The sequence below is a fragment of the Apostichopus japonicus genome, chromosome 17, assembly GCF_037975245.1.
Source record: "Apostichopus japonicus isolate 1M-3 chromosome 17, ASM3797524v1, whole genome shotgun sequence".
Lineage (NCBI taxonomy): Eukaryota > Metazoa > Echinodermata > Holothuroidea > Aspidochirotida > Stichopodidae > Apostichopus > Apostichopus japonicus.
Genome location: NC_092577.1, coordinates 31,382,179 through 31,400,927, shown reverse-complemented (window position 1 = coordinate 31,400,927; position 18,749 = coordinate 31,382,179). Strand labels below are relative to the sequence as shown.

At 36.9% G+C, this 18,749-nt stretch overlaps 1 protein-coding gene across 2 annotated transcripts; it reads left to right on the top strand.

The window, feature by feature from the left end:
* The first annotated feature begins 2,657 nt into the window (after window positions 1-2,657).
* On the top strand, window positions 2,658-17,235 carry LOC139984196 (uncharacterized). Of its 2 annotated transcripts, XM_071997988.1 has the most exons (7): window positions 2,658-3,000; window positions 7,041-7,357; window positions 8,077-8,130; window positions 8,856-8,924; window positions 9,019-9,177; window positions 9,937-10,074; window positions 11,740-17,235. In XM_071997988.1, exons 2-7 carry the CDS (start codon window positions 7,118-7,120, stop codon window positions 12,250-12,252), a joined length of 1,173 nt encoding a protein of 390 aa, XP_071854089.1. In that variant the 5' UTR covers window positions 2,658-3,000; window positions 7,041-7,117; the 3' UTR covers window positions 12,253-17,235. The 2 variants fall into 2 exon arrangements, with proteins under 2 accessions (XP_071854089.1, XP_071854090.1); XM_071997989.1 differs by lacking the exon at window positions 9,019-9,177 and having other exon boundaries at window positions 2,675-3,000; window positions 8,856-8,969.
* The last annotated feature ends 1,514 nt before the right edge of the window (window positions 17,236-18,749 follow it).

Genomic DNA, 18,749 nt, shown 5'->3' with positions numbered 1-18,749 from the left:
AACCGCAATCTTTAACGGTTTATAAGTCATATATACCAGGGTTTCATCATCGAAGAGAGTCGACAGGCCACTGCATTCATCACTCCGTGGGAGCTTTATGAATGGGTGAGGATACCCTTTGGTCTGATGAATGCCCCAGCAGCCTTTCTGAGACATATGGAAGTGTGTTGGGAGGACATGAATGGTGAAATCTGTTACACCTACCTAGATGATCTACTGGTCTTTAGTGATACACATGAGGAACACCTGAGACGGCTCCAATAAGTCTTACAGAGATTGAAGGCCAAAGGTGTGAAACTGAGAGCCTCAAAATGCGAACTGTTCCAGTCCGAAGTGAAATACTTGGGAAAAATGTATCAGCCTGGGGTTATCGAGCAAACCCAGAGGATACCAAGGTAGTCCTTCATCTCAAGGAAACGTTACCGACGTCTGTAGGGGAGGTAAGGCATATGCTTGGCCTGGTAGGGTACTACCGCCAGTTCATCAGAGGTTTCTCTAAGAAAGCTAGACCTCTATATGATCTATTGACAGTACCACCGCCTGCAAAGACGCTGAATGGTAAACAAATCAAGGGTGGGCGTAAAGGCTCAACAAAAGGCAAGGGCAACCTAAAAGGGCAGTTACCATCCAGATATCCAATGGTATGGAGAGAACAACATCACTAGGCCTTAGAGGAACTGTTGGAGCCTCTGACCAACCCTCCAGTGATGAGTTACCCAAACTTTGATAAAGAATTTGTTGTCCACACATGCATCGAATGGAGGCCTCGGTGCTATCCTGTACCAAGAGCAAGACGGAAAGCTCCGAGTTATTTCATACGCATCACGGAGTCTTTCTCCGGCTGAAAAGAATTACTACATGCATTCAGGGAAACTAGAATTCCTTGCCCTAAAGCGGATCATAACAGAAAGATTCAGGGACTATCTGTTTTATTCGAAGCATTTCACTGTCTATACAGATAACAACCCTTTCACCTATGTACTAGCAAATGCCAAACTGAATGCTACAGGACAACGTTGGGTTTCGGAGCCGGCAGATTATAATTTCACCATTCGATATCGACCTGGGAGGGTAAATACCATATGATACAAAAACCATGATGGATGACTGCACTGAAGAACTGTCACCAACTGTCCTGACCTGTGTAAAAGATAACGTGGAAGCTGTGAGCCAAGGGGCGACGACTTTGATAGAAACAGTCTGCTCCAGTGTTGAAGTGTCTGAACTACTAAAGTTCCCTGAAGATAAGAGAGGCAGAAGTATATCAAATAGTGAGCTGAGAGAGGCACACTGGCAGGCAGATGATGAAATCATATCGAGAGTGCTTTTCTACAAACAAAGTGGCCACTGGCCTTCGCCAAAGACCATGCGTGCTGAGACAAAGAATGTGTCCAAACTCCTATTGCAGTGGGATAAACTTTTAAAATAAATCAACATTTATTAATTAATTTATCAAAGTGGGATCCTAGGGTGATCAAGGGAAAAGACCAGCTGGTGCTACATCTGAGATACCGCCATTTGGTTTACAAGGAGTTGCAGATACGTTGTTCAATGATTACATCATGCAGGTTGGAATACCTCGTAGAATCCACCACGACCAAGGGACAGAGTTTGAGAACCAGCTCTTCATCCGATTGCAAATCTATTTTGGAATAAACCACTCCCGGACAACGCCATACCATCCACAAGGCAATAGTCAGGTGGAGAGATTTAACCGCACAATTTAAGGAATGCTGAAAACACTAACAGAAACACAAAAGTCAAAATGGAAGGACCACCTACACAATTGTTTCTATGCCTACAACTGTACCCGTAACGGCAGCAAAAATTACTCACCATTTTTCTTGATGTTTGGGAGATCATCCCGTCTCCCCATTGATCTGATTTTTGAAACTTTCAATGAGGTACAAGGAGAGTCAAATAACCATAAGATGTACGTAGAGGTGTGGAAAGAGAGAATGAAAGAAGCATTTGAAATCGCTAACAAACATGCAATCGAAGCTGCTGTTAAGGGGAAGAAGGCCTATGATAGGAATGCCAATGCCACAGTCTTGTTTCAAGAGATTTCAATGAGAACAGAGAGAGAGAGAGAGAGAGAGAGAGAGGTGGAGAGAGAGGTGGAGGTGGAGAGAGCAGAGTTAACTACCGACTCGTTTATTTAATGGCTGACGACAACTTTCAGTAGGTGGCGCTACATAGAAATATGACGTAACGGTTTCGATAATAACAGTTAATATACTACATACGCCATTCTTTGTCACACCCGCCTCTGATCCTATGCAACTATTCCGCGTTGTTGCCTGGGCCGCGATGTCTTCAAATGAATGATGGGTAGTGAAAAATCGATCTTGCAGTCCACACAGAGTTATAGTCCCTATAACCAAAATGACCATGCACATTATGACTGACATCAGACAACCGAACAAAACCAAGATACCAAAGGAAACTGCCATGATCTCAATTGTAGTAATTTCTCATCCGTTTTCGATTTAATTTGAAGTTCTTGTCACACGATAATTAAACATCGCCCTCATATTTCCGCTGTAATTCCGCTGACCCTCACCCATTCAAAATGCCTTGCGATGCTGAGTCACCATTGTTTTACTTTTTAATCTTCACAAACGACACAATTATTGAAATTTGATAGGTTTACTGTCCTCCGATCATATACTACCTAAGCACTTCTTCACCTCTGTATGCACGAGAAAAAAAAAAAACATGCTGTCGTGCATTCTCACTATAATTGTAGTTTGTATATTGAACGGCGCTGCACACGTCCTGACGTCATTTCATTCATATCACCTGCCGTATCTTCCTCATATGAATTTGTTTTGTTCCGTGAAAAGCTATTGTCATATCTGTCACTGACACGACTTCTGGACTGCATATACCTAATGACGCGTACAAAAGTGGCAAGACATATTACCAGAGATTTCGTTTTGGATTCCAGTTGAATACAATTACTAACATCAGAATTTGTGTCGATCGCACATAACGAAGGTAAAATATAAGAGTAGGCTTAGCAGTGAGATTTACCCTTACTAAGAGTGACTAGGTTGGCTTAGCCCAGGCCAGTTAAGTAGTAGTATATTTATACGTCTTTGGTATTCTCTGTGTTGAATCTGCTTGAAAGCAAGTCGACATTGTTATCGTTCACAACTACAGTGTATTCTCACCTACAGATATAGACATTAGTTTGGGCATTTGGCCATCCTGGAAACTCGAGATAACAACATGAGGAGGTCACCCCCATTAATTATCACATTATTATCATATCATATATATTTTCTGTTTCTGCTTTGTCACACTGAAGATAAAAGCTGTTTACTGGAATTAATTTACACCATATTGTAGTATATAGTGGTTTTTGACCCTGAAATTGTTACTTTTCCTTTCAGTTTCATTGCAGGAACGAACGATTATATTAATTTGTTCATTGGAAATAATCCATACCCTGTAATGTATATCATCACTATGTATGATTAGGCACATGGCTTTGTGGAATACAAAATGTATCACATTCATTACAGTACATTAATGTTCAAATTGTTGTACGGTATCCATAGCGGACACCAGACATTGACTTCAAACTTTAAACTGGGTAAAACTGATGCAGTTATATATAAATTATACACTTTGCAGGCTGGCAGGTGTATCACAGGTGATCTACTGTACTATATAGCAATCTTTGACCAATTTTAGGAAGATATTTATTTACATCACATCAGGAAATTATTTTGGACAAAAACCAGTGAGAATTTGTAGTGGTTGTACGATACCAGTCTTGGCAAATTTTTAATGGATGTCCGGTAGTCAGAATTACAGACCCGTCAACTCTCCCGGTTTTACCGGGAGCCCCCGGTTTTTACCCGAATCTCCCGGCCTCCCGGTTTCATATTCTATTCTCCCGGTTTTTTAATGTTTCATCACTTGCAACATTTCTGAAAATAGCCAACAATAGGTCCTATGCTTAATAATTCCCCACAGTAACGCTGAACAGGAAAGGCTATTCAGTGTAGTTCGCAAGAACAATACAGACAGTAGGTCAAGTCTCAAGCTTGATGGGACTCTATCTAGCATACTAGCCATGAAGTCACAGTACCCAGTATCCACTGTTCCCTGTTTCAAATGGAAGCCTACTAAAGAAACCCTGTAGAAAGCGAAGCGAGCTGCTGTAAACTCCAACAAGTAACATTGATTGGATGATTCTCTCACTGTATTGCATAAGTAGACTATGCTCATTTAGGAGTATTCAGTATTCATATCATTTCAGTTGAAAATTACCAATCTCCCTATTTACCCCCTTTTCTCTTCCTTTTCTTTGGCCCTGAAAAATGTTATTCTCCCTATTTTGGGGTCAAACAGGTTGACACTTCTGGAATTACCAACCAAATTTCTGTTCGGACAAACAAAATCTGCCATGGAGGTTGTCCAGTGGATGGGAACAGTACAGTAGTAGTTGTATACATCAAATTCAAATTGCGTTAAATAACTAATAGTTATTTAAGGCCATTTGCATTTAATTGGGGTCTGTTCCACCAAATAGATAAAATGGTAAATTGGTATCAACACCAAAGCTTTGTTTTCTAAGTACAATTATGCAACAACAAAATTACTGTCAAATTCTGAAAGCTGAAAATTTTGCCGGACGTAGACTAGTTACATATAGGCTGGCCTAGACATCATGCAAAAGCATACACTGTATGGTAAACAACTCCCTTATAATACAATGTCTATGGAAATGCTATGGGCTATGCATACGATGTGAATGTCGGAATTCAACATTAACAGTGCGAAAAAAAGTGAGAGAAAATGCAGGAATAGATATACTGCATATAAATAGCTGATTTTAGTGAGCCCCTTAAATTTTGTAGAAAATAATACTTATTGATCTCAACAACACAATAACATGTCCCCCAAAAGACCTAACTCTACTTTCTAACAACTTTTATGAACCCCTGTCGTACTGTAAGTAACCATTAAAAGTTAAGCAATGCAATTTTATTCATAACTGTTATTCAGTTTGAACAAAGATTTTTTTCTTTTTACTCAACGACTAAAGGGCACTCCGCCCAACCCATGTTAGTTCCGATCTCTTAACCAATACAGTATGGAAATATTTTTGTACGCAATGTCGATGAGCTTTGTACGCAATGTCGATGCTCAAGCTTAATTCAATGGCTAATTTGGAAAAAGTATGAGCGCAACATAAAAAATTAACTGAAGCATGCCGTGCAACAAAGGAATTACTGTGGTATAAATGTATATTATTTTGTCGGAATGTGTGTGAACAAGGCCTATTGTTATGATATTTGAAAGCACACATGTCTATGAAAGCCTATAACACAAACTTCAAGGGATACAAGGGATAGTACTTAACGTTGCAAATAGTTGTTGTGAAAAAACAGCTTAGGGTTGCATACGCCCTTTAACAGCCCCATTGAGAAAAAGAAATATGGTCTCTTAGTGTAGATAGAAGTTCTCACTTGCTAAACGCTACCCATCACCAGCTAGCTGACAATTTGGCCTTTCATGGCACCATCAATTTTCTGTATCATGACCATGCAGATTTTTGCTATCGTAGCCGGAAGTTTACGTCACTTGTAAACAAACCTCTTCACTCTGTAGTAAACAATTTTCGTATGCTGCTCGTGGGAGGCCTAAAGGGGTCTAAAATTGCCTCAATTGACCCAATTTCTGCACAACATATACTTCCATTGAACATGCCTTTCAACATGCAAGCCACAAAAAAACTTGATCCTGATTGGTAACAGGTCAACAAAGATGTTTTCCTACTGCATTTTGGAACTTTTCCTGGAGGAGTACATCCAAGCGGATTGATATAGACTCTAATAGGAGAACAAAACACGAACAAAACGTCACTTGCAAGCAACAGAAAGTTAACTTTTTCAGATGGCAGCACGCGGTTTGGGGCGAGTCTGCAATGTCTTTAAGGTGGACAACACACCAGGGAGTTTAGTCATGTAGGTATCTACAAAGGGAGGGCGCTTTGAGCACCGTGACAGGCTCATAATAAGTTGGCTACTCTGATAGTCTCTGTACTATATGAAACTTTGAGTTTCAAGGTCCAATCATATAGGTATTGTTCACTTGGCCAGTAATGCCAATAGTGTAGCGTGCACACGCACTAGAATAAATATATGTAAATAAATGGTTTTTCCTATAGCACAAAATAAGTCTGTTCAAGTGGCAAACAAAAGTGTGTGCTTTACATCATAAAATTTGTGAAGAACCCTGAGCAGGCACCAGCAAGATCAAGTGAAGTACTGTATAAACTGTACAGTACACACCACAGTACACCTTTTGAAATTTACTGCCTACAAATCTTAAAGAGTATAGCTTTCCATATTACCTAGGTTTTTATTCAGTATTCAGCGGATGCAAAATACCGATTGTGTTTGAAACACCTGTAATGTATTCTGAAAAAAAGTTGAGTTACAATACTGTAAATTGTAGACATAAAGTCAACAATACCAATCTTTTATGCTGTATGGTGATTCTGTTAGGAGGATATGAAGTGTACGTGAAACCCATCCGACCACAGAATAGCTACAAGAACTTAGTCACTGTACAAATAAAGCACACCCAAAAAAAAGATATAAATAAATAAATAAAAAATAAATAAATAAATAAATAATAAGTAAAAGAGGTTTGACGATAATACTTAACGATGATATTGTGGATCCACAGATTTCACGAAGGAAAAAGAAAGGGGCAGGTTTTACACACAAACGTGACCTTCAAGATATAATGGTGATATACTGTACAGCTACAGTTATACTACATATATTTTCATGTATGTATGTATATATATATATATATATATATATATGTGTGTGTGTGTGCTGTATTGTGTGGTACAATAGGGCTCTGTTACACAGGTCTGCATCGTATTCTTGAATTAGTCTGTCTGTTTATAGGACATGTACAGGTGTACTGGTGCATTGTATGTAACCAATTGAGCTACTACAAAATACTACATGTACTATGTTCTCTAAACCTTTCTAAACCTACATCAGGTACTGTATACTATAGGCTATTTGGAGCCACCGAGTACTAGGGTGTTCAAACAGTACAACAGCCTTTACCACAGACCATGCAGTGGCAAACAGTTGCACCTCCAGTGGTACCGACGGAAACACAAACCTCAGCGGAGCCGCGCAGAGGTTTCCCAGCTAGGAGTACTGGTCTCATTCAGGCCCTCCTTGGTCTGGCTCTTCTTATCTGTGGAATCATTGTCATTGGAGTTGACTTCCCAGAAGTAAATAATAACACAGTGACTGTAGGAAGAATAGACAGCAGAGATAAGCAGGCCTGGTGTATTTGGATCGGCGTGGTACTGTATTATTTTGAATATCTGTCGTAATAGTCAAAACGATTAATTCAGTTGTAATGACGTCTTAAATGTTTTCAGGTGTCAGACTTTCATGGCTCAAATGTACTGAGCCCTACAATGTCCAAAAACCTGTATAAGGTAAACAAAACCCAGCTATCACCTCAAGATTATATTCATCTTTGCCATTAACAACTCCCCCAAAACATCTGAGAAAAATCTTGGCTCTGTTTATCTTACTGCAGTATAAAAGTCCTGTATGGGGGCTGTCATTTTGTAACTCTGTGATGTCATGTAGTGACAGTTAGAATCTGTTATCTTTAACTTCCTCTTTGTTTTTCATGTCCTAATTTTTAAATATTTATAACAAATGTTAATTTTCTGTATTCATGAAGGTAGTTTTGCAAATTCTGAATCGAAATTATCTCGAAGCTCTTAACATAACCTAACTGTATAATTGGCACTAAAGTATTTTCAGTGTCTATAATTTTCACATTCTTCCTTAAAAATATGAAAATAAAACAAAGAGAATGTAAATGTTGTCGATAACATTGTAAAGAATCTACTAGTAGTTATTACTCTATTACATCACATATCTACAAAGAGATAATATGGATGCAACTTATAAATAAGTACAAGTGTGCACATTTTTATGTTAAATAACATTTATTGCTCATAAATGAAAACCTGATCACATTATTTGACTTTAATTTTCATTATAGGTTATCATCTTTAAATCTGTCTTTGGGATTTTCAGCAAAAAAGGTCAAACACTGGTGAGTTATTAAAAGTAACTTCTCCAAACGAAGAAAAGAGGTTTTTTTTTAAGAAAAGAAAAGAAAAACATGCCGGCCCCATAGCTGGTAAGATCGGTAGAAAATACAAAAGGAGAATTACTGTTGATTTGAGACCAGTCAGTTCCTGTAATCAAATAGCAGAGCAACGACAATCTCAAGACTTAACCAAAAGTAGGATATTTGTTTGGGATTATGATGGTATTTTACTCACAAACATGGATTCCCTTTCAGTCAATCAAAGTGATACATGGTAATGCAACCATGCATGGTGCTCCTAGTTAGAGAATTATTGAATGCATTTGACAATTGCAAAACTGTTTTGAAACTATGCAACTGTCCGGCTGATAACATGCATACATATGATCTTACAGTTAAGCAGACTTGTAGTCTCCAATCTGTACTCATGATGGAGTACACTCTTCCGTTCTCGTACCCGTAGCAAATTTCATGTACTCATACTGGTACGTGGGTCTTTGTACTAACATTACAAGTCAGAAAGTACGGTAAGCCATTTTGGCTGTTAAAGTACTGTACTGCAGAGAAAGGGGGTGAGGGATGCCATGTTTTGCTTGGAAGGGCTCTATTATGTATGTAGAATGTATGGTGCTGAGAGTATGCTAGTTAAACTCAGAGAAATCTTTAAACAGCTCGTCTTTTGAGGTAGCAATATCTGATAGATTATTTTTTTCCCCTCCAATCTACAGATTTCTCTCTACATGGCGTTCTCAATAACTGTTTCTGTGATTTCAGCAAGTGCTGTTATCCCAGTGTCACTTTCATTTGCTGATTCAAACCGTGTATTGCAGAGTAACTCAAACGTGAGTGTTACTTAAGATTTTTTCAGGAATTGGTCTCATCCCAGTGTCAATTTCATTGGGTAAATCAAACCAGATAAGGGCTGTATTGCAGGATGATTCAGTCAGCAGCTATGATGACCCATTCAAACCATATGGTTATGAGTGTTATTCAAATAATACAGCATTTTCGAATAACCTGTCACAACTTGAGAGAGAGTGTATTAAAGATGTGAGTGTTATTTAAGATTTACAGAGGAGTACAACCATTAAAGGATGGCCTTAGGCAAAAATAATATTTCTTTTATGCTGTAGAACATCAAACACTGCTGTCTAGTCCATACTGTATTCCTATAACACTTTTAATGTTTGATGAATGACCCTTTAAATAAACAAATCAAGTGACTGGACTATGCAGTCTAATACACAGACCAGTAAGTCAGTTGCTCAGATTCAACACAAACACAATGTGGAAACATAATACTTCTGTTGTCCCAAATGATATGTTGACAATATGTTAGAAATTTGTCAAAGGACAAAATGGTGTGGAATTTTAATCAGGTGTGCTCTGTTGTTGTATGAAGAAAAAAGAACATTTTCTTGTCCCACTTATTGTTAATTTGTTAAACAATGGATTGAACAAATAACATTTTGCGCTGCACAGTGATGTCGACGTCGTCGTCAATTAAGCCTTAAAGGATCATTACAGAGATTTAGCATATTTCTTTTAAGCAGAATAACATAAAAACGGGAATAGCCATAGAAACATTTCCAGCATTCAAATATTTCATTTTTTTCTTGGATGTAATATATGAAGACTTCAATTCTGCCTAAAGTTATCTTTTAAGTGGAAAATAAATTAAACGACAACTCTATCGGATTCCCCATTTTGTTGTACAACAGTCCTGGTTTAAGTTTTACTAGTACTTACAAGGATTGAAAATTTGTTGATTGCCATTCACTTTTAAATGAATATTCATATTTATTACAGAATTTAACAGCTGCAAGACTTCACTTAGCAATGTATTGCATCATGTTAACTTGCTTGTCAGCAGAATTTTTGTTGGCCATTATTGGAGCAAGTTCCACCTGCAGCGGCTTGGACAAAAGCAAGCCAAGACAACAAGTGGTAAGTAAATCAATTGTGTGGATAAAAAACAAAACATAATAATGAAGGCAAATATTAAAAATAACTTATAAACTTGAAAATTTGGTTGTCAAAAGTTAACACCTTTGACAACCAAAAGTTGTGTTTCCAAAGTTTAATAAGAAATCCCTCAATCAAATTAAAGTACAAGCAATAAAAATATGGTGTCTTTTAAAAACAACTTTTTACCAACGAGAAATAAAACCTGTGTGTCGTTATTATGGCCGCATTTATATTACAGATGAGACTCTGCACTCGGTATTTAACACTGAACATGGAGTCTGATCCTGCCTCAATCCTAATCTATTGCGGGGTTCAAATCTCAGGGTCAGTGATCCGCGTTTACAGTACAAATTTAACACAGAGTGCGGGGTGCAACACCTATGGCCGGTCATCAGTCTCAAATCTTGGGGAATCGACATATACCGACTTAAATCGGCATATACCAATTTAATTCGACTTATGCCAGTTTCCAGCAGCTAAAATTGACTTCCACCGATTTAAATTGACATATACCAGTTTAATTCGACATATCATCGAATTAAATCGACATATACCAATTTAATTCGACTTATAACAGTTAAAATCAACATGTACTGATTAAATCAACATATACCAATTGAAATCGATGATATTGATCATCACCGGAATTGGGATTTGGAATATGTTAATGAGCTAAATCGATGATATGTCGAATTAAATAGGTATATGTCACTTTGAGTTGCTAAAAACTGGTCCAAGGAAGTCCAAGGAAATTGACGTCTACCGATTTAATTTGACATATCATCGATTTAAACTGGTAGATGTCGATTTTTTTAAACTGGTATAAGTCGAATTAAATTGGTATATGTCGATTTAAAATGACATATACCGATTTAATTTGACATATCATCGATTTAAACTGGTATGTGTCGATTTAACTTGTTATTTGTCGATGCAAATTGGTATGTATCGATTTAAATCGATGATATGTCGAATTAAACTGATAAATGTCGCTTTAAATCGGTAGAAGTCAATTAAAGCTGATGGAAACTGGTAAAAGTCAAAGGAAATTTGGTATATGTCGATTTAAATCGGTATAAGTCGATTCCCCACGATTTGAGACTGATGGCCCGCCATACAACACCATGCCCGTGGTCTGTTGTACACGGTGCATGTAAAGCCGGCTTCACATGCAGCAATGCAAATTTCCTTCTCTATCAAGGTCATTTGAATAGAGTTATGCACATTATTGATAAAGTTTGCATTTGCTATCACAGCAGATGTCAAATCTTAGGATTCATGGACTTTCTTGACAAACAAAATTATTATTAGACAATGGGGATTGTTAAATTATTAAAACTATTAAATGCCTCCTTGATGGAAAGTACCTTTTAGATTTGAAGTGAAATGCTTGCTGACAAACATGAATATCCACTTTTTGACTTGTTTCCCAATTGTAGAGGCAATAATGATCACATTCAGTGTACCAAAACCTCTTCTGCCTGCTTTCCTTGATAATATCTAAATCAATTGTGCTTGAAAAATGTATTAATTGCTTTTGATGCCTTCTTGCAAACTCACTATTTCTCCTTTCTTTTTCCCTCAAGATGTTCACATAGGCATTCTAAGGAATTTCTGTATTCTTTCTCTCTATTTATATAACAGATGTACTATCAAACACAGGTCCCACAGTTTCAGAGCCCTTCGTCATTCATCGTTCAGAATGGGTCCCCACCTCCCTATCCAGGCCAACTTGCACCTTACCCAGTGATACAAACAACTGGACATGCTTTGCCCAGTGGTGGTCTACCCCAGCAAGTAGTAGTCCCACCTGTGTCCCAACCACCACCTGTTAACCAACCATCAACTGTGTCCCAACCACCACCTGCGTACCAACCACCACATGCATCCCAACCACCACCTGTGTCCCAACCACCACCCAGTGACATGTATTTGACTCCCAATGTAAGGGAAGGAGCAACTTCCCCAGTACAAGCCGATGATGATTCTACTTACTTACAACCCAATGCTGGATTTGATAGAGCGATCCCTTCTCCAGGGAATCAACAAGAATATTCATATGCAGATCCCCAGTACAGACCGACTACTCCACCAGATGATCATAGCAACAACAGAGCTGATAATGAGGATGATAGCTATGTTACCATCAATAACTAAACATGGCCCCTTTTACTTTTTTTTTAAATTGTTTTTAAAACTTGTTGGTGTTGTTGCCATTCTGCATAGAGTGTCAGAAGATAATTCATCTTTTTGACCTCGTATATATAATCATTGATCAGGTTAGCCAAAATTGCTTAACAAATTGCAAGTAGGCAATCTTGGGTTCTGTACTACACATATGCTTCATATTATCAGTCTGATTGTAGTCTTGTGGTAACCTTAAAATAAAGTTAGAAATAATATTAAAAGACAAACAAGGTTCATCGGTCTATAGTGCCAAATGTAACTTTCGATAGATTATACTCAGGACCTATTGCTTTCAATAAATGAAACTCTGTTTATGAAATAATAGAGGAGAAACTGTATCAAACTAAACAAAATGGCAGTTAATTTTTGGTAATTATGGGTGATCGTAAAATTCATGCTGCGTTGAATTTAAAATGGCGATTACTTCACCTTTTCATCATTCAAAGGCACATTTGCGAAGAAATTAAGATTCTTCAGCTCTGAATATAAGTATTGTTTGGTGTTGTAAGTTTGGTGTCAATTACAAAGTGGAATTAAACATATAACTGATGTTTATGTCAGTTTTCGTTTTTGGAAATACAAATTGAGGTAAAGATACTACATGAAGAGAATTGGAAGAAAAAAAGTCTTAAATTTTAACCACAAAATTTGACAAGACTGTTACTAAAACCTGCAAGTTATAGGTTTCCTTAATTGACATTAACAAGATTTTGTACTGTATTCTTTTAGTCAGTTGTTTTGTACTCTATAAGATTTTATAATTTTATTTAGTCCAAAGAATATATTTTATAATATTTACTCAGCTACAGTATAAATTTGTCTTTCCTTCCTGCAGCTCGTTATGTTGTTTTAATGTTGTCTTTTCCTCCTGCAATTGCCTCTACTAACAAGAAACGAGGAGATATACTTTTCGCAGCTGTTTTTAAAACAGTAAATGACAATTTGGTGTATAAATGCACAATTAGAAATGTAAGCGTTGTATTTTTACACATTCAAAAATAGGTTAACTTGTTGATGGGAAAGTTCAGAGGTTTTTTTTTCCTTTTTGTATTATCTTGAAAAAGTTCAGAAGCAAAAGCTGAAATGTAAATGTTGCATTTGATTGCTCTCGTGTAACAAGTTTTCTCGCACAAAAAAAAACTAGATGAGGTAATTATGTCTAATTAATGATTAAACAAACAAACAGTTATGTTAAAAGTATTCTTAAAATTAATGCAATTTTAAGTTGTGTAATTTATACTTTGGCCGGCCATGGATCCAACCCACGATTTCCCAGAATGCATTGCTTGAATGAGTTAAGTTGTTATATTTGCACACATGTACAGTTAATATCAACATACAACTTGTTATTCTGCTGCAAAGATATACAGAACAATTTTGCAAGCATAAATAGGAAAGGAATTGATCTATTGATTGAATGATCTGAGAATATTCTATTTCTAATGGTAATTGTTGTTTTCTTTCTCCGAAAAACAAAACGTTAGCAAAACAACTTTTTTTTTTATCTCCATGGAAAGTTCACAGAGGAACCATCTGGTGTTGGACACCGTCCTGTTGTGTAAATTTATGTAAAACATATATTTTTACTGTTGTCATTGTCTTTCATGCTACGCAGATTTTCTATTTTTCTATTTGACAGTTCTATAAGACTTTTTGTGTGTTGGGTATAAATTTATTATTGTCTAACTAAAAAAGAAAGAAATACCAAGTTGGTGGTGGTTGTTGAATTGAAGGATCGACTCGTAAAATTCTTACCTTGGAAGTGTCTGAATTTCTCTTAATCATTGCACGATACGTCATGGAACTCAATACGTGTTTACTCCTTTTATAATGACATATTCTTATTTAAAAAAAAAATTAAACCAACAATTTATTGACTTATGGTACCAACTTTCGACAAACTACAACAGGCTTCCTCTGATTGTGTAACCAGCTTGTGAACGCAAAGGGTATCTTGAAATTATAATGAAAATGCATGTTGATTTTGCGAATCTAAGATACGTTTTGATTTCAATGTTGTTGTAAGTGTTGCAATTTGATGACCACTTTATAACATCGAAGTAATAACTGTCGTAGTCAATAAAGTACCTGTATTAATTATGTCCCACTGTATATATATATATATATATATATATATATATATATATATATATATATATATATATGTTAGCCGATCATTTTTGCTCTTAATCGTACTCATGCATGGTTGTAGAGTACCCGCACTTTCCGGTATTATTCGTGTACACATTCGTGGATTCATTGGGAGTGGGTGGTAGGGCTGTACACCTCTCCAACCCTTACCCCCATCCCCTACCCCGCCCCTTTCAATCTAGTAAGTAGCACAACTTTGCGTTTTCCTGAAGGTTCTCGTCCTTAAATTATACTCGGACATTCATGATTACTAGAATAGCCAACTTGATTTCTCAGTGTCGGTAACTACTTTAACAGTACTAGTGTCAGTAAAATGCAATGTTTGAATTTTGAGTACGGGTGGCCATTATCTGAACTTCATGCATATTTGGAGGCAACATTGATGACCTTTAACAGTAAACTTGAACGGTATATAAGTTATTATATGATATATATCGATGATATAATATCGAATTATTCCAAAATGCCGTGGAACGGTCAATGAAGAAATCTATCGCAAAATAGGAGAAAGATATTAAGTAAAGCGGTGGAGTTTCAAGGCAAAAGAATCGATGAGTAAACTATAGATGAGAAGAGCAAAGAATGTGACCTGTTAATGTCAAAATCACCGCTCTAGAAAATGCTGTCCAGGCTAACACTACGGAGACCAATAAAGTAGAACGTTTTACCCGAAGAAACAACTTAATTTCAGAGCTTTTGGGATCCATGTATCTGAAAATGAAGATTGTGAAAGTCTGGTTAAGGAGAAAGTTTCCTCCCTTTTCGAAGACGCACCTGATCAGTCTATTGATCGATGCCATAGGGAAGGCAGAGGTTTCTTTTGTACGCTTGTAAAGTTTCTGGTTTGGACCTTTGTCCTCGACACCACCACGTTATTTTCGCAATTTAAAGTTAGTTATTAGCGACGAACCTGCCAATTATTTAGGTACTTATTTTACTCATCACCAAAAAGACTTCATAAGTTGAACTATGTTCCCAAACTGTCTCGTATTGAAAGTATTATGAATCTCTGGTCTTCCAGAGATCTTACGCCCATCGGAAAATTGTTCTCATTAAAACATTTCTTATTTCACAACTTGTCTATTTATTTACCGTTTTACCAAATCCGAATACACAATTTTGAAAGTCTTCTTTTTGGTTCATTTGGTGTAGTAAACCCGACAAAGTGAAGAGAAACATTTTGGTTAAAGATAAAATGCAAATGAGGCCTGAATATGATTGACTTTAGGTCTTTCGCAACAAGTATAAAGTGTAAGTGAGTTAAACTGTAAGTTGATGAAAATGAAGGTTTATGGAAAGTTTTATTTGACAAAGGACTTAGAGGTATGGAAAAGGACTTTTATTTAAATGCAACTTTTATAAAAAATGACATTAATATGTCAAAAAATGTTATTAGTAATGTATTTTTACGCATGTTTGGATCTTTACTACATACCCTCAGAGACGTACGGTATCCTGTTTGCTTTGAGTAATTCCTTTATCAAAATAAGCTCCTCTTTTCAAATATTCTCAAACGAAAAGTTGCTTTTGAGTGCGTGACTTTTTCGACAACAACAATGGCAATGCTTTGGGTATGATGGTTTTTGTACAAAGTTCGATCTTGATCATTTCCATTTTACTTTTGACTTCGGAATTTTTGGGCGATTCCAAGCCCATGGAAAGTAAGTGTTCATCACGCTCACAACCGAAATGGTAATGAGCAACCCCTTTACGTCACCCAAAGTAACAAAGTATATCTACAAGTATCTAATTGAGAACAAATCACAATTAACAACCAACAGTAATCCAGAAATGGCATGAAATCGATAGCGAGACGTATGACTGGGAGATAATTTTTGCGTTACCTAATCTGGCTGTACGAGATACTAAAATACATTACTTTCAGTTCCGTTTCTTGCATAGAATAGTTAGTACCAACATGTTTTCATTCAAGATTAATGTAAAGGATAGCTCGCTATGTACATTTTGTCAGAAAGAAAGCTAAACACTAGAGCATTTGGTTTCGGAATGTGATCTTGTTCAAACCGTCTGGTTTGAACCTTATAACTTTTGCCTGAAGAGTGACTTTGATGTTAATTAATGCTTGTTAAATTTCCAAAACCATTTGGCAAAAGTATACCTACGGTACATATGAATGGGTATGTAATAAACTAAACGACAAACCTCAATACGTTTCTTCAAAGTAAATTTAAATTGAAACCTTTTTATTTAAATGTTGACATATGGTATAGTAAACACGAAAGATAAGCATTCTATAGGTTTACTTAAGGAATAGGGTTATAGGCAAAGTTCAGTGATGTTACCAGCATTTATTTTATAATGTATGCATACGTAATCCTACTGGGATCTATTGGATAATAACCATGCATCAACTATCTCGTGGGCTGATCCCAATACATGGGTGTCGCTTTCAACGACCCTCCATCCATATAGTGTGGCACCGGGCCTTGTTGCTACTTGCTACGCAACTGATCAACTCCCAGTGTTCATTTTAATTAAGTTGACAGATCTATCTAGTAATTACTTGTTCTTTCTACATTAAAGAGCGTCTGGTTCGCAAACTGTATCATGCATCGTACATGCCAGAAGTAATTGCTCCATTGACTTACACACTAATTGAACACTTTTCGATGTCGCTATATAGACCATAGTTGAAGTTTGTCCTACCAACATGTCCTACCCACCACATGATAGCTAAAGGCTTGGACTTCCACGCCACTTGAAAAAAAAATATACCATGATTTTGTAGATGTTGCAAGCTAAAAAGGGTGAAAGCTTTATCGAAATCCCTCCCGAGCTTTGCGCCAAACACGTCAATTCAATATGATGTCCAATTGTAGGGTTTAACAGTTGCGAAATTTAAACACTAATCTAAGCTTGGTATATATTGTATAGCTAGTAAAGAGTCAACTGGTTTCTTGCATCGCCAATCTTTGTCACCTGTAGACTCACTGTTGAATTGGGTTATATGTCCCTGCAACTCCTTCTTCCATCCGCCTCTGATCCTCTGCAACCATTCCGCGTTGATGCTGGGCCGCGATGTCTTCAGATGCATGGTGGGTAGTAAATAATCGATCTTGCAGCCCACACAGAGTTGTAGTCCCTACAACCAACAGGATGCACATTATCAACGCCATCAGACAACCGAACAGAACCAAGATACCAAAGGAAACTGCCATGATCTCGATTTCTAGTTATTTCTTATCCGTTTTTCGATTTAATTTATCAGTATTAAGAGATTCTTACATTAGATTGAATCTATATATTCCTGTGATCGACCATACAATTTAGTATTACTGCAGTTCAGCTGATGAAAGCACTCGAAGGACTTTTGTATAACTGCAGTCGAATGGCAATATATAGCAACGGTTTGTGATATGAACCGGTAACGTTTTTTTCAGTGTTTTTTTTATCCAAATATAAATTTATTCCTCACTCGGTATATATCAGCAACAAAGTATGTTCCATGTACGTATAGGCTATGCATATATCTATGATTCACGCTTTGCATTACAAGTATTGGAACGAATAATTACTCTCGCACTGAGAACTTTTCAATATTTCTATATACCCAAACCGTGAAATAAGGTTCCACGTCGATTGGATGGTAGTCGCTGTTATATGAAACAGATCAGAAACAAATCCTCGGCTAAGTGAAAACACTGAGTTTGGCGAGTGTTGGATGTAAACGAGTATAGTTTGCTGCAGTACAGGATGGTGTACGCGATACGGCGATATCGTATGGTGGTATGATATATGAAGAACCCGAGTTTTATATTGATAACAACTTTAAGATAACAAATATTAAACCAGCAGGGTTTTGGCAAACACCAGTGTGTTATAGGCAACTGATGTATATATATGTCTTTGGTCTTGTTCGAAATATGAGCATATTGAGGAAGCGATACCACGTTTACCATTTCACTTCCTCTGTTAAGAAAAAGAGAAACATGAAACCATGGCTTCCGGTGCTATAAGTTTCACTTTCTACAGGATTTATGATATTACCGGTAATAACACGTCTGCGGTTTATATATACAAACAGAGAGATGTTATATTTGTCTGAAATGAGTAACTGAAGACAATTCTATGTCTGGAAGGCCAGAATCCTCTCATGAAAGTCTATCGTATACTTTATAACAAATCTTTTGGATATTACCGTAGGGCAAAGGAGGGAGTAGCGGTGTTTTCATTTCAAAATCAGCCCTTTTTAGTAAGACTGCCGTTCATTTTTCGCCACTGCCCACTTCTTCACCGTTCAAGGTTATTATAGTCTGGAACGTTAGCCTGTGTGTAACGTAATAAATTTGCCCAAG